Source organism: Mus musculus, chromosome X (assembly GCF_000001635.26).
Source record: "Mus musculus strain C57BL/6J chromosome X, GRCm38.p6 C57BL/6J".
Lineage (NCBI taxonomy): Eukaryota > Metazoa > Chordata > Mammalia > Rodentia > Muridae > Mus > Mus musculus.
Window position 1 is genome coordinate 96,706,925 of NC_000086.7, and position 17,250 is coordinate 96,724,174.

General features: G+C 40.6%; 1 protein-coding gene across 1 annotated transcript; it reads left to right on the top strand.

Annotated features, from left to right (window-relative positions):
• Positions 1-6,543: 6,543 nt before the first annotated feature.
• On the top strand, positions 6,544-12,464 carry Gpr165 (G protein-coupled receptor 165). Its single transcript, NM_029536.3, has 5 exons — positions 6,544-7,531; positions 8,150-8,275; positions 9,330-9,463; positions 9,914-10,599; positions 11,205-12,464. The coding sequence occupies exons 1-4, from the start codon at positions 7,073-7,075 to the stop codon at positions 10,560-10,562; spliced, it is 1,368 nt and encodes a 455-aa protein (NP_083812.1). The 5' UTR covers positions 6,544-7,072; the 3' UTR covers positions 10,563-10,599; positions 11,205-12,464.
• Positions 12,465-17,250: the final 4,786 nt, after the last annotated feature.

The window sequence follows — 17,250 nt, forward strand, 5'->3', positions numbered from 1 at the left end:
AACCCTCTTTTCCCCTAAATTTCTTTTGTTCATGGTATTTGTCACAGGCACAGAAAGGAAATTAGAGCATGCACCATATCTGCAGGTTTAAAATATTAAACTCTAATATTGTGTTAATGTTATATGCTGATTAACACCATCAGATATTTAAGCTAGAGGTGTTCTTAGAAGATTTAATTCATTTCCTTATTGTACATTTAGGAAAAGTGAAGCCGAGAAAGGTTAATTTTGATTACACTGCAGGTTAGAGACTAAACAGGATTCAGAAGTCACTGTTCACAACTCCCAATTATAAAAAGACAAAAGTTCATGAGGCTAAATTCTCTGAACCAAAAGAGATATGAGGATTCATCAGATGGCTCTTAGAAACTTTCAAGCTTTGAGGTTCTGAAATTAGTAAGGCAATTAAAAGCTAGCACTCATGTTTTTTTTATTTAACACATATTTACTAATAGTTTCCTGTGCGGAAAACCAACCATCACTTTTTAAGGCAGGAAGAAGTAATATGAAACAATGAAAGAGAGCCAACAGTCACAAGCACAACAAACGAGGAGATTGAAGGCAGAGAAAAGTGTTGGGAGCAGGCAGCACTTAGCAGACTTAGGTTCTAGAGTGATGACTCATCTTCTGTGACATTATCCCTTCTTTCTATGGGCTTTAGAGTCCTTGTGTGTGAGAAGATGGTCTTAAATCTCCTTGTTCTTTATGTGATCCACTGTTTTTTAATTTTGAGATTTAAGTGTTATGGGAGTACAAGCATAATAACCCCAGTAAAAAATTTCCAATTTCTAGCTTGCTGGAGATGAAGAATTGAAGGGGAAGAAGAATAGTACAAGAAAATGGCTGGAGCTTCAGCCACCTAGGATAGATACTTGAAGGTGGGAGACTTAGTTCACATGGGATTCTTATTAATAAACATGTATCAAGGGATTTTCCAAGGCTCTCTTAAAAACTTTGCTCTCTTAGATATACACATATACTCTCGTGCACACTCCAGAGATTCACTGACTAGCTAAAGCCTGTATAGACATTTGAGAATAAGTTTAAAACCCTTAAATTTGAGCTGGTAACATCTGGACAGAGCATTCTAGCCAGTGCCCCCCCCCCCCCGACCTTTCCTGGCACTGTGCATAGAGCTAGAGCTATATATGTAAATAAGGAGCCTGTCCTATCTCCACATCTTTTGTGAGATCAGCTCTCTTTGCCCCCTCTTTCCCCCTTTCCTGCCATTTTTTCTGTCATTACTGAAATAAAATAAACTCTGAAAAGAAAGCCCAGGAAAAAGTATGTCTTTTCCAAATTGTATTTGGTGCTGCCTCTTTCATTTCTGTCCATTTCATTGTTTTCTGTCTCAGGTATCGGAGATTTGTGGGTTTTTTTCTTTGCTTTTATCCTTTCTGTTTCTCTCTTGAAGTTACAAGGTTCTGTCTACCTCATGGCTATGAACAGATGGGACTCCACAGAAATATGAAGAGGGCTTTGAGATGCCTAAAGTATTATATGAGTATCGAAGGTCTCTGTAAAACAGGTCTTGGCTCAGTGCAGAACTAACCCATCTCATGTTTGCAGTAGAACAAATAGGTACAGAGTGCTACTTCTTTTACTGGGGCAAGTGGAAGCTGAGTCTGTTTTTTTTGTTGTTGTTGTTTTTGTTTTTTTTTTTTTAATGAAATGCCTTTCCTGTGTGCTGAGCTATAACTAATAATTACAGGAATCCTTAACTCAGGAATTCACGTTTGATTGTCTCATTGGGTTCATTATCCTCAACAGTTGCTAACAGGATAATCTCTGTCCTCATTTGAAATGACATCGCCCCAACCTTTTCCTTTAACTATTCACCTCTTTCTCTTGATGATTCTGTTATTCTTACTCCAGAGATGGTTTTTCCAGCTTGTCAAATCTGCTAGGATTATGCTCACAGCCACATTGACCAAAACTTTATTTAGTCTTCTGTGATTCTCTGGACATAAAAGCATTTGGATACTGTTTTTGATTATCAAACTGGTGATAATAGATTTTGTTGCAAAGACAGCCTTTGTACTTGGAAATTGGGCATGAATCATCAAGGATTGTTTTTGAGAACAGCAGAAAAGAGGAAATATGGGGATAAAATGAAGATCTGGCTCTGAATTTCTACATGAGAGCAGGTCAAACAGTAAAGGGTACTACCCCAATAGAGGTTTTGACCATGATTACATAGGCTTCTGAGTCTAGAACAGCATCCAAAGGGTGTTTTAGCATTTTACTCGTTTTTACAATCTCCCAGTTAGGAGAGTGGCTAATTCAATGCAAAATTAGTTTTGGAAAATTGTGTTGAAAATTAGGAGAGGATGGACTATCACCAGTTATCCTGTTCACAGTGGATAGGAGTCAGAAATTAGGTAAAGCCATCAGTTTCAACGGAATTTAACTTTTTATCAGGAAATACAAAATAGAGAAGGAATTGAAGCCCAAATTAGAACAAGACAGAAAAAACAAAAACAAACAAACAAAAAAACCCAAAAACAAAAACAAAAACAAAACAAAAAAAACCTAAACAAGGGGGAAGGAGAGAGCCAAGAAATTCATTGCATCAGAATTTGCCCCTTTGCTCATGGAAAGATCAAGTAGGTGTCAGGACCAGTGGCTAATTTGTTAGTTCTTCCTGGCTCAATGAACTTTGAATTTGGAAGGAGAATGTCACTTAAGATTTCTTGAGTGTTGAAGCAGACCAAAGCAGGTGTGACATTTTCTTTTCCTTGTCAGTATTCAAGCTGGAAGTGGAGCATAAAACATTCATGAGAGAATTGAGGGTTTTCAATGTGGGCTGGGGAAACAAGGTAGGCATCAACACCAAGTGGTTTAGTAAAAGATGTAAGTGTTTTATTCCTGCGGCATGTCATTTTGTTTGATTAATCACTTCTCTTAATATTTAAGACTCAAAAGACAGAAGTTGTGGTATTTCTACATAAGAGAGAATGATCATTGTGAAACTCAGGTGTGAGTGGTCTACACTGAGACAGAGCACATGCAGAGGCAAACCATTGTACTTAGAGCTGTTTTGCCAGAGATGAAAGTTGTTTATGTTTGAGCATTGAAATGCATCTTTCAGACTCCAAATGAGATAAATTTGGCCTGTGTTTTGTATAAATAGGGGCAATCATAATTGTTGTGTAGAAACACTTGGTTTGGGTACTATGGCTCAATGTGAAGGCCTGGAGAGAAAGTTGAACATATCTGAGAACTACAGAAATCCTTTCCAACATAAATGTCTAATTCTATAGGAAAGATTAGAAAGAATGCAAAGCAGAGGAACAATGCTTATCGCAAGATGTACAGATATCTTGGAAATAGTGTGTAAAGAAAATTACTTATCCTGGCTCTTACTGCATAAAGGACCCTTCCTTCAACCATGTAAATAACGATTTTCTTCAACTTTCAACTACACTATCTCCATGGAGATGCCCAGAAAACATTGCAATAATAGATAAGTGCCTAGGAACAACAATACTAAACTTTCTATTTAAAACATTTATTTTTGTCCCCTGGAACAAACCAGAAGCATTTTCTCACTTTGTATTACGTCTACTTTGAGGGCTGAAGTTTTCTCTCTATTTTTTCTGCCCATCTCTGTCTTTTGGGTTATTCAAACTCCACACCAAATGCTAGTTTTTCTGCAAAACTTCCTAGGCCTTCATCTTGTACTATTTGTTCCTGTCGCACCGATTGTCTGCACATCTTATGCCTGCCTCAATCAAGTATTTCCTGAGTATGGGTTCTTTCCTTTAATGCAATGTTCAGCTTCTTAGAATTAGATGACACTATGATGAACTCTTCTTTTGATTCTTGACCTCTTCTTCCACTGATAGACTGGGAACATAGACTGACCTCGGCATTCTTTCTGAGTACTGACTCTCGCAAACAATCCTTGCAAGGTTTCAAATAGCTGATGGATATTGAACACCTGAGGACCTAGAAGATACCGTGTATCCATCAGGACACAAAATAAAGAAAAAGAGAGATGGTGGAGGTATCAAAAAGAAATAAGTGGTATTCACAAAGACAAGTATTGTGTCAGATTTGGTGACACTTATAATCCTGGAACTCTGGAGGCTGAGGAAGAAGGTTCAGAAGTTTAAGGTCAGCCTTGCCAGCACAGTAATATACTGCTTTAAAAATCCAACAAAACAAAAGAGACAAATATCTTACATTTTCTTTCATACTTATAATTTAGAGGAAAATGTGATAAAATCAAAAAGGGCACTATGTGGGAAAGGAAGGACGTGAGTGTGAATGGAAAGTAATTGTGGGTAATATCCAACAGTGGAGAAAAATGATTTACACACATGTATGACATTTTCTTAATGAATCCCACTGTTTAAAATCTAAAATACACAGTAATAAGCATGTACTTCAAATTTTGAAATATGTGAGAATCTTAGTGTGATATGATGCACATAATTTTTCTCTTTTAAGAATTCACTACTAGCAGTGCTGTATGGATCTTACATTAGTATGAGAGGTGAGTGTTCCCAACACCTTTTTGACAGCTACAGAAACTCTGGCTCAGAGAGACCAACCAGCATGACAACTAGGATTAAACAAAAATGTGGATGTGAAGTTGGGAGGAGTTGGAAGGAGGTAGGGGAATGGGATGAATAGGACCAAAATACAATGTAAAGTTCTCAAAGAATTAATTATATATAAAATAACAATATACACTCCATCATATGTAATATACTAATTATATGGAGAGAGAGGGAGAGCAAGAAAAATGGAGGGAGGAGTTGGTAGATCAGCAATCCTGATCCTGCCTTTGCATGTCTGAACCTCCATATCAGAACCCCGACATTTTCTCCTTTGCATTTCCGTTAAATTATAAAGTCTCATCTTTAACCCATCATCTTCACAACATCCCGAGTCCTTCAGTGTCACAAAAGCCAGGTTAGCAGCAGGTTGATGTATTTTGACAAACTTCTAATATAAACGGCTGCAAATAGATCAGTCTAAAGACCCTGACTTAGTGCCTTCTCCAGCATGGGTCTGTGTGATAGAATTAAGATTTACTAATTCTTTCAAATGTGTTTATGTGTCTCATCTCTGTGAGTCACCAAACAAAACATAATTTGCTTCTCTCTGATCAGCTATTCAGTATTAGCCCATCGCCACCATCTCCCCACCAGACACAGCATCCCAGAAATATTACAACGCCCTCAGATCTGCCTCAATTCTTTCTTACTTTCTTAGTTCAGTGCAAATACCCAGGAGTTTGCTTGTCTGCGTCATGGCTCCTTTGTGAGCTTTGATGACTGGACAATGATGATAATAGTTTTGGCACTAAATTGATTCCTGCTTATGCCTTAATCAGTAATTATTGACATCCTTGAAATCAGGTGTTTTTCTTTTTACTTCCTCCAGAATAGCAGTTTAGCTTCCAGGCAGTAAAGGGTGGCTAGAAAGTCACGAGATCGACTGTAACAAACACCAGGATTTCTTAAACAGAGTGCTTGCTGCATAGCCGAGGTCTCTGAATGCCCTTTCTCATTTTTAGTTCTGGTGCTTCAATCATTTTGCCTCTGACCTTCTATAACCTATATATGCCTGTTTCTCTATGGCAGATGATAAGTAAATGACACACTATGGGTCTCTTCTATCCTTTCTAGGTCTGCAGCTTAGTTGTTTTGGTTATGACTCTAACACCTCTGAAATGTAAATGTAGCTAAAAATTTCCAAAGGAAAGGCTAGTCTGAGACCACCAGTTCTAGAGTATTTTCACTACAACCCTCAAGAACTGAGCTATATCTCCCGCTCCCTACTGCTTTAGATTTTAGCAGCATCGATATGCAGAGCTTCCCAAATCCTAAATCTTCCCGAGGGACTCACCCTTTAGACAGTTGACTAATCTGACACAGTCTAGTTTCCAAAAGTGTACTTCCTGGGTGTCAAATGAGTGTCCTGTTTCCAGAGGCCAGGAGCAGAGTTCCCTGGTCGGTGGCATGCAGTTCTGAGGCCAGAAAAAGCAGAACACAGTGTTGAGCTCACTCCCAGGTGACCCTTTCTTGCTTCCCATCAGCTAAACTCCCCTCCTGTTTCTCCAGCTGCACCCTGCCTTGTTCTCTCTGTGAAACCCCCACATCTGTGCAGGTCTTTCATATCGACCACTCTTCCCAGGCAGCTGACTGGCTTGCTGGTCCAGATGCTACTGCAGTCTCCACAGCCTCCATTCAGTACCTGTGTCACAGCTAGCCGGTGCCTAGGGCGATGATGCAGAAAAGAAACAGAAAGCAAGGGAGAGGAGATGCTGAATTCAAATTATAGGCATGGCGATGTTAAAAGAAGAAGCCATAAACAGTAAACCCTGGCTTCCAACTGCAGGATTAGAAAAAGGAGAGCCAAAGGAGAGCAGCGAAAGGAGGGGCTTGAGACAGGAGTGACAAAGACTTTGCCAGCCTCTCAGACTCCCCAGCCCAGAAGGACAGGGCGGGGGTTGAGTCGAGGCTCCCCATTGGCTCCAGCGCGGGCCCCTGGACTTTCTATAAAGGGCAGCTGCAGAAAGCCTGCTTTGCACGGGCTTGGAGCTGGAGTGGCAGTGCCTGACTCCGCCCTGCCCAGAGCGCCAGCCAGCCAGCCTTGGACAGAAAGACTTACAGACTGATGACTGACTGAAGGCAACAGAAATTTGGTCGGAATGATCACTGGCAGCATGGAGGAGGATCTGTGCTTGAGAGAAGCCTGACGCCATCTCCAGTTTGGAGCAGGTGCTGTGGGCACCTCCAGGAAGAGCGTTTGCAGACAGCCTGCCCTGTGCTCAGCTGCTCAGCTCTGCGCACTTGCCCACCCTGAGCAGGGCCAGTCTTTTTTGCTGGTTCCTGGTATTTCTTCCCTCTCCCTGATCCAGACACCTCAGCTCAGAGCTCCAGGGCACTGAATAGATTGCCTGGCTGTCTGTCCACGGCCTTAACTTGCCCTCTTTTTTCTTTCTTTCTTTCTTTCTTTCTTTCTTTCTTTCTTTCTTTCTTTCTTTCTTTCTTTTTTTTTAAGAGGCTCCTGAGTGACTAGCTTAAGGTCCTCAGGGTCCCCTAAAGGCACTGGGATGGATGCTCCAACCACAGACGTGCCCCCAGAGGATTTCCAGAGCCCTGGCACCATGGGCTTTGGGGACGAGCTGACTCCAGAAGCTCTGAGTGTACCTAGTGGTTTTGATGACTTGATCACTTCTACCACCTCCCAGGTGCTTCAGGCTGCATCCAATGCTGGCCGCAATGGCATGCTGTCAAAGATGGATAAGTTGGCAGACCACATGTCAAACTCGGGGGACCTGGCTGACACATCGGGTCCCCTAGATTTGGAAATTGTATCCCAGGATGAGCAGGTGCAATTCTGGTTAGTGGTAGGGTACACCATAGTGGTCTTTGCTGCCATCATAGGCAACTGGGTCTTAAACCACATAATTATGAAGTATAAGAGGGTACACACTGCCACCGGCCTCTTCGTTGTCAACATTTCTGTGACCAACATGATGCTCGCTCTTCTCAGCTCTCCCTTCACTATGGTAAGCTGGGCTACTGAGGAGGGCAGCCTGGGAAGCAGGGCAAGAGCTAAAGTTAAACTTTGTTCTTGAAACAGTGAGTTTTGTGTGGTCAAGAGGGAGGGAGAGGGTTAGAAAGGGTTAGTTTGGTTTGGAGAACATTTTCATGGGAAATAAGGCAGAAGCCGAGAAATATTGAAAAGAGCTTGGAAATGTGTTAGGAAGATTGGCAGGATAGTTGTTGCGTCGTTGAATTAATCTTTTGCCATGGCAGAGAGTGAGAGAGTATTGGGCTGCTCAGGGAAGCAACGGGACCTGTTGCTAGTGAGCTTTGGGATAATGTCTGAATCCAAGTTTTGTCATAAACTCTGCTTCTCCACCTTTCAAATGCTGTATATGAACTTGAAGTTAGTTAACAGGTTTTGCAATTTAGTGACCTTCCATGTCTTCAAGTCAGGATGTTGTGTGGAGGAAAATGTGATGAGCATGAGAACTAGAGTGTAAAAGTATTTCTTAGCATACTGACAAAATGATACCAGCAGTTTGGTGAAGCAAGGAGATGTTTATTTGTATTATGGGGCTTTTGAGAGGGATAGAAATAAGGCTGAGTTCCTGTGCATCACCAAACCTTTTCTCCTACAGGTGCGCTATCTGTGTAATTCCTTGGTGTTTGGAAAGATGACATGTCACCTCAGTCGCTTTGCCCAGTACTCATGTGCCTATGTAACTGTGATGAGCATGGCAGCTATTTCTCTGGATCGACATAGGGTATGTGCTTCCTAGGTCTTGTAAAAGGCAGTCTTCTCTTAGGTGTATGGAGAGAAGCAAGGTTACAAATAATCTACAAACTTTCCAAAGTTCTTAGGTCTATATATGTAAATGTTTTTGTGTAATTTGGGGAGGCTGAAAAATGGTGAAATACAGAACATCATCAAATCTAATCTAATAAAAATGCTACCATCTTTTCTCTGATGCTATGGGGACAGAAATGTGCCAATACACACATGATGCATGTTCTTCTTTGGAAAACATTTCCTGTTTGCTGCATTGCAGGACTGGCTAAAGGAAGAAAGAGGGCAGGGATAAGTGAATGTGGATGGAGTTTTAGGTCTGACTGATTGCTTCATCTGGAAGGGGGTGAAGTCTGTGAGGAAGGACAGAGGAATTGAGTAGGGGGATGAAGAGAGTTGAGGGATAAGGAGCTAGGAGCAGTTGAAATCAATTAAAGGGGAGTGAGACAAGGGATAAGAAGCTGGAGGTATTACATAGTTAATCATCCAGGAACTAGATAGAAAACAAGTGGTCGGGGAAGACCAAAGAATTGAAGGTTATGTGACTAGATCCAGATAAGGAGACAAAAAAAAATAAAAAAGACACACAAGGGAACAAACATACAGTAAAGGAAAGAAGAAGGAAAGTGTGGCTATGAAGAAAACTGAGATGTGAGGGGATGGGAGATAAGAAAGGCCGTGGGGTGAGCCAGGTAGAAGGGTAGATGAAGGAATATGTGTGGTACTTTCACACCCATTAGAAGGTAAAGAAAATTAATTCACTCTAGTGGACATTTGTCTCCTTTCTCCACAGAACTGCAGACAGAGAAACAGGAGCTTGAAGTCAGTCCCCTTGAACTGCTGACTTCTTCAAATGTAGCAGTGCTATATTTGCATGAAGTAAAATGTCACATATATGTCAAATGAACTACTTTTACAAAACACATTATCATCCACATACCAAGTATTTGTACCCTTTTATCAGAAGAGCAGTTTAGAGATGTCTAATATAATTTGAATTGTTTAGTTAGGTGGGATCCTTTACTTTTCAGGTGATGCTATATCCTCTGAAGGCCCGGATTACTCCCATGCAAGGCAATGTTTGCATCATCATCATCTGGATCGTGAGCACTTGTGCTGCTTTGCCTCATGCCGTTTACCAGAAGCTTTACCAAGTAGAATTTGGGTAAGAGGAACATTGGATGAGATGATTGCTGTTATTCTAGCAACCCAAGGCCTTGAGTGTCACAAGGAATGATTTAGAAATTAGGGGCTAGAATAAACATATTTCAAAACAAAAAATAAATTTCTCTAAACTGTAATTTGTCATTATTTCCCTAAAACCCTCATGGCAGTGGGTTACAATTTCCATCTCTGGGGCTATGGTTTTTCTATAGGATCAGTTAAATCTCAGTCCTTCTGGTTTTATACTCAATACACATACAACACAAACAGTAAACACATCTCACCCTTAAGATCTAATTGCCATACAGTTGTTTTCTTTTTCTTTTCTTTCTTTTCTCTCTCTCTCTCTCTCTCTCTCTCTCTCTCTTTCTTTCTTTCTTTCTTTTTTTTTTTTTGTAAGCCTTAAGGAAAAGACTAAATCATTGGTTTTTATTTCTCTCTCATAACCTAGCAACACAACAGAGGAATCTGCCTGCCTCCCAAGTTTCCCATATACTTCTAAATCCACGTGGAAATACCTTGACCTGGGCACCTTTCTGCTGTTCTTTATCTTGCCTTTGCTGGTTCTGGTGGCTGTCTATGGTCATGTGGCCAAAAAGCTGTGGATCCATGATGCTGTTGATGACATCAATATCCACACTTACATCTGCCAGCGTGGGAAGAAGAAGCAGACCCTAAAGATGCTGATGACAGTGGTGCTTCTGTATACAATCAGCTGGCTCCCCCTCAACGTGTACCTGGTGCTCCTGTCCAGTGAATCCATCTCAAGCCACAATGGTCTCTACTTTTTCCTCCACTGGCTAGCAATTAGTAGTTCCTGCTACAACCCCTACATTTATTGCTGGCTCAGTGATAGTTTCCGTATTGAAGTTCAGAAAGTCATCATGGAAATCCAGAAGATGCTACTAGATAAAATCAGCCGCCTCAGGGGAGAGCATCGCCGACTGAGCTCTGTATCTCACAGCCAAACCCCTGGCAGTGTGGATCCCAATCCAGGAGTGCCCAAATTCCCACGATTCAGAGATTTTGATGAGCTGCCCAGTCCCCCTCCCTCCCCAACAGTGGAAATCTCCTTTCTCCATTCAGTGCCTAGAGTTTAAGCTGCCCAGACCGCGATTGACTATCAAAATATCTAAGGTATGATAGGATCAAAATAACTAGAATTCATTCATTTCTCATGTGGTTATACAGAAGGAAGGAAATAGTATTGGAGGGGTGAACTAAGAACTTGCACTTACAAGGTAAGCTCCTAGATACTAGTATGTATATTTTATTTAGATATATAAGGACATGATTTCATTATTATGTTCCCATGGAAATTCTAGGAGACCAAGTATCATTTCTGAAGTTTCATTGGATGCTCTGGGAACTCAAAGTACCTTTTAAGTGCAAGTTTTTAGTTGTACCTTTTTCTCCTATGGTAGTGAGGATGGAAAATATTACAGATGCCAGAGAATTGATAAAGCAGTGAAATGATTGCCCCCATAATCATTATCCCCACAAAGTTATTTCCCCAGGTTGCTGAACAATAATTTAGTGATCGTTTCTCTCTGAGTGCAAGAAAAATCAAAGTGTTCAAGTTCACACCTCAAAATCCCAAACTTCCATGTTTCTGACTCTACATTTAGTTTTTCATACTTTGCTTCATGTACTCTTTACAATTGTCTTTCTTTTTATGGAAAAAAGAAAAAAATGTAATGTGCTTAAGCTTACCACTGTTTTAATTATCCCTGTCTCTTTAGCTTATGGACAATTTCAACTCAGCAGAAGAGAGGAGGAGGAGGAAGAAGATGAAGAAATGATACCTCATCCTGTCACTGCCATTATTCTGGAGATAATGTTTTAAGGGTCTTTGGACAGCATCCATGGTTGCATGTATCAAGATGATACCAGGATGAGAATTGAACTTGTGGTCCTCCTCAAATTCCTCTCTTCTTCTTTGTCTCTTCCTCAGTATCCTTGGCCTCCCACTGGTCTCACCCCTTTCCTAGCCTTTGTCCATTTCCTTTTCCTTGCTCCTGCTCTACCTTCTACTCATCTTCCTCTCTCACTTTCTTCTCTATTTCCATTTCTGTTTCACTGTAATATTTCTTATTGTTTTTAACAAAAATGTAACAATGGCAAGTTATCCAGTCTCTACTGTGATATCTCCTGGTTGGTTGGTAAGGTATGGACAAGTGTCTAGGTCAGGAAATGAGGGAGTGAGAGTTAGCTGTCAGCTACTCTGTTTTCACTTAGTAAAAAGATGTGGTGGGTTTTTTTTGGGGGGGGTTCAGATGTTTCTAGTAAATTACCACAATTGCTATAGTGTTGAATTCCTTTTTAGATAAAGGACAAACTGGAAGAAAGACCTAATTCAAGTTTAAATAATTTTCTCTCCATTGTCTCTATTATGTGTCCTTCTCATCCTTTTAATTTAATCCTGTCATGTTATTAATAACTCAATTACAAAACAATGAGTGTTTATTACTAAAGTATATGAATACATATTTGGAGTAGCTTTAGGCTGTAAACACGAGTGAATCTTCTATTTATGACCATTGTAAACTGCCAACCTACCTGTGATCTCCTTTTGGCTTCAGCTGTTTTGGGGATTAGTAGTCTTTGTGAGTAGTGAGCTCTGCTTGTGTATTTTTTCAACATGCTATGTAAATACTTGTGATTATCTTAAGGACAGATGTATGTATTTCCTTTTCACTCACTATTTGGTAGAATAGATATTTCCCAGGATAATGTGCTGCCTGCTTATGGTTCTGCCTTCACACATGGAGAAGGCAAAGTCGAATTTTGCTTGACTACACCAAGTTTCTTAGACTCATTGTACCTAGCTCTGATAGCCTTCTTCTCCTGTTTAGACAAGAGAAATTTGGGTAAAGGGCTATCATTGTGATTTAAATGAGTATTGTGCTGTTATACTTTAACCTAACGTTCTATCCTCCTGAAGAAAGCACTTCCCCACCCCTATCCCTGTTCTATATAAAGAATCAAACTTCTTTCACCCCGGTAAGGCTTGGGATCTGGAACGTTCCATGCTTGACAGATAATCCAGCTTCAAAGATTGCTTCTGACTTGGCTGGAAAATTTACAGACTCAGAACTTTGTACAACAGTTTTGGTGATGTATGGATGTTTGACAAATTGGACATATGAATAGTTTCAACTTCATGTGGGCCTTTGTTTAGAAAATTTCCAGCAGCAACTAATCTGAATTCAGTACCCAGCCAAGTCTGAGGGTGCTACCATTGTAAGAAGTTTCTGGCTGAAGGGCTCATTTGGTTGGAACATGGTGCTAATGAGCTCTAGATCCTAGGCTCTAACCCATGTGCAGCCATTTAGCTCTGTGGGTTCGGGCATGGTGCTAAAGAACTGTGGTCACATGGTTTCTAAACCCCATGTGTGTCCTTTTACATAGACTGCACCACACACTCTAACCAACCTTTTTCTGAACAACAATTATTAGACACCTGGACAGCCCAGCAAAACTGTTGTGTAAATATTACTACAAAATTTGTTTTCACTTCTGGAGACAACAGTTTATAGTATAAACCTTACTGGCTGCGTGTTAGTCGTGTCACGTCATTAGAACAAATAGAGTGCACCAGAAGTGACAGAACAGAGAAATTGCTATATTCTCCCCTTTTACAAATTCAAATGCATTTATTACATGCTTTAAATATCAAGAAATTGTATCTTGCTACCAGTTAGGACATTTGGAAAAATGCTTTGATGAGAGTTAGACCTACATGTATCCTGTCTGATATTCAACCTTAATGAGACAATTTGGAGTGGGGGAATATCTCTATTGGCATAGACATCCTGGATGCTGGTAATCAAGTTTTGGTCACTGTATATGTGACATATACATTCTTTCTCATGTATTTTAAGCTGATAGATTCTTTCACTAAATTGCTGTATATCTTATAAGTTATCTTTCCACACTCTCACATGCAATTCTAGAAATTCATGTATATATATATACACTAACATAAATATACAAGTACATATACCAACATACATTCATGGTATAACATCTTAGTATACATAATCTGTCACAACTTTGTTGTTTCTGAAGACTGTCAACATCTCTAAACTCTGAGGCAAAGTTTCACTAATAGACATAGTATTGTCATTTAGCTCACATAAGGAAAGAAAGGAGGTACACTAGGTATGAACAATATGAGAGTAAAAATGAAGTTGTTTAGTCTGATACTTCTTGTTCACAGACTTTTATGTGTATATTTCAAACTTACTTCCCTTATAACAGTGATAGTAATATCTTGTGTGTGACTATGACTTTGTATTATAATTCTCAAAGTAGATCTTATGATACTTATCAGCAAGTGTTCATTTTTCTTACCCCATATTGAAAAACTAAATACTCTTGGGGTGATAATATTAAGTTTCAGCTTCAAATATGGACTTCTTGCATTTCAGAGTAAGCCTTATCTGGCTGCTCAAGGAGCACACAGAGAAAACAGTGGAGATTAGCCTCCTGAGATTTTCCTGACATAATATATGCAGGCCCAAGTAAAAGTGTCTATGCTCAGATTTATGTAAATGAATTTATGTTAATTGGATTAGTTGAAATGTAGCATCTGGAATGAATTCCCTGTTCTTTTGTGATGAGACCTCCTGCAAGTAAAGTTTGCAGGTTTATTTTTATAGAAAGGTCTTAGAAGGTACCTAATAGCTACTGTGCCTCATTGCTTTTGATTTACAGAATTTTCCAGTTAGTGGTGGGAAGTGCGTCTTAGGAGTTGGGAAGGTGAATACTGTATTTATAATTTTAGACAAGAAGCTGTCCATGCTTTTGTATTTACAACTTAAGTTAAGTACAAAAAATAGAAAAAATAAAGTCTTTAAACGTAGAGTCTATATGATAGTTAGTGAAATTTCACTCAACATTTGCTTGAGTTGTCCCCCTCCCCCTGAAGTTGAACTGAATATGGTGATACCTTAATGGCTTCAGCTTTTCAGCTTTGCTCACAGCTCTGTGAATGGATGGAAAATATCCTAAGCACCTATACATAGGTATATCATATACTTGCTACTGATTCAAACCTTGCAGTGATACAGACTGTGTAGAACTGATGCCTTTTGGGACAAAGACTGTAACCCTGTCAAATACCACTCAAATGACAGAGGAAATAAGGCTCCCTGAAGTGATGCTGATGAATTACATATTGACAAGAAGAATGGAAGAAGTCTTACCATGCTACAACAGGAGAATGAACATTATTACTACTAATGTGCTTGTTAGTTATCTACTTGTTACTGTTGCTTTAAATATTATCTACTAATGTTGTTATTTCTCTCTACTCTAATTTAATGTTTAGCTATGTATTCTATAATGAAGAGAGGAGGGGCCAAAGGGAAAGGGGTATTGTGGTGTCAGGGGTAAGAAAGTAGTAGTAGATTAGGACATATATATTTACATAAATGTATACTAAATAAAACTATTTGTTCAAAGCACTCCTGATCTCTTCTTGTAGATATAATAGGAAAGGGGAAAAATATGGTGGAGGGGGGGGATGGCAGTTAGCTTGGTGGGATTTGTGATCCACAGTGGATCACACTTATTCAATAAAAATCATCATTTAAACTTTTCCATGTGAGTAACATGTGGGCATTAAAGTATAAATGGATGGGGTGAGGGTATAACATAAAAGCAAATCTTTTTTCTCTTTTATGGAAGAGTTTCGGGGTGAGCAAAGGAGACAGTTTTTCCTTGGGGAAAGTGTACAAAAAAGCCTCAGCTTTCTGATTTTGAAGCAAGAAAAGTATAGCTGGCATATTAGTTGGTAGGAATGAGGAGAGGAAAAGAGTCCAGAGTGGATATGTTAAGACTAGAATATCCCAAACAGGGAAGAGGCCACATTTAGTAAAGGCAAATTAAGAACTTGAAAAGTTCATTATTCCTCTAAGTCAGCTGTTCTCAACCTGTGGGTTGCAACCCCTTGAGGTCACAGATCAGATATCTTGCATATCAGAATGGGGAATGGAGAACTGGCACCACCAAGTCCCAGGTGCCAGTAAAACAAGAGGCTCCCACGACCCAACGGGGATGAGATTAGCTGAAATGCCCAACAAATGGGAGGGAGAACCTGTAGAGACCATACCCAGAGGTTAGACAAGGCCCCCAGTTGGGGGATAGGGCCACCCATTCATCTACAAAATTTTAACCCAGATGGGTCCTGTCTAAAGGGACAAAGTGCAGTGCAGAGACTGAAGGGAAAGGCCAGCCAGAGACTGCCCCCACCTGGAGGTCCATCCCATATACAGTCCACCAAACCCAGACACTATTGCAGATGGCAAGAAGTGCTTGCTGACAGGAGTCTATTATAGCTATCTCCTGAGAGGCTCTGCCAGAGCCTGACAAATACAGAGGCGGATGCTCACAGCCAACCATTGGACTGAGCGTGGGGACCCCAATAAAGGAGTTACAGAAAGAACTGAAGGAGCTGAAGGGGTTTGCAAACCCATAGGAAGAACAATATCAACCAACCAGATTCCAACCCCAGAGCTCCCAGGGACCAAACCTGGAAAGAGTACACATGGAGGGACCTTGTTTTCAGCTGCATATGTAGCAGAGGATGGCTTTGTTGGGCATCAGTGGGAGGGGAGGTCCTTGGTCCTGTGAAGACTGGATTCCCCAGTGTAGGGGAATGCCAGGGCAGTGAGGTAAGAGTGGGTAGCTGGGTGGAGGAGCACCCTCATAGAAGCAAGGGGAGCGGTGGGATAGGGGGGTTTGGGAGGGGAAACTGGGAAAGGGAATAACATTTGAAATGTAAATACATAAAATACCACCACCACCACCACCACCCCTGCCAAATCCTAAAAAGTGTCAAAATTACAGTTAGGAAGTAGCAACAAAAATAATTTTATGGTCGGTGGGGGTGTCACCACAACACGAAGTATTTTATGAAAGAAAGGGTTGCAGAATTAGGAAGGTGGAGAACCACTGTTCTAAATATGTTTTGTTTAAGGTATTCTGCAGATTATCACACTGGCCCTTAGAGATGGTCAGATACGCTTCTTATTTTTCCCTATTAATTTATTTCTTTATTCATTCTGTGTTCTGAACTCTGTCCTTCCTCCTGACACCCCCTCACAGAGTCCCTCCTTCCATACTTCCCTTCTCTGAGAAGTTGGCCATACTGAATATTCCCACACACACACTCTGGCACATCAAATTTCTGCAGTGTTAGACACATTCTCTTCCATGGAGGCCAGACTAGGCAGCCCAGTTAGGGGAATGGATTCCACCGGCAGGCAACATCTTTAGGGACAGCTCCAGTCCACTTGTTGGGGACTCTATGTAAAGACTGAGCTGCACATCTGCTACATGTGTAGGGAGGCCCTGGTCTAGCTTGTGTATGTTCTTTGGTTGGTTGTTCAGTCTATGAGAGTTCATAAGGGACCACAGAGGTAGACTCTGTTGGTCTTCCTATGGGTTCCTATCCCCTACGGCACTCAATCCTTCCCCCAACTCTTCCATAAGAGTCCCTAAGATCTGTGCAATGTTTAGCTCTGAGACTGCTTCAATCAGCTGCTGGGTGGAGCTTCTCAGAGGACAGTTATGCTAGGCTCCTATTTGAAAACATAATAGAGTATCATTAATAGTGTCAGGGATTGGAGCTTGCCCATGGGATAGGTCTCAAGTAGAGCAGGTTATTGGTGGGCCATTCTGTTGATCTGCTCCATCCTTGTCCCTATATTTCTTTTAAACAGGACAAATTTTGGGTCGGAATATTTGTGGGTGGGTTGGTGTCCTTATCTCTTCACTGGG

Excerpts from the sequence above, each read along its gene's own strand:
- Gpr165 (NM_029536.3), top strand. The coding sequence starts at position 7,073 with ATGGATGCTCCAACCACAGACGTGCCCCCAGAGGATTTCCAGAGCCCT. Across the intron at positions 8,276-9,329 it reads TTTCTCTGGATCGACATAGG|GTGATGCTATATCCTCTGAA; the intron begins GTATGTGCTTCC and ends TTTACTTTTCAG. Across the intron at positions 9,464-9,913 it reads CTTTACCAAGTAGAATTTGG|CAACACAACAGAGGAATCTG; the intron begins GTAAGAGGAACA and ends CTCATAACCTAG.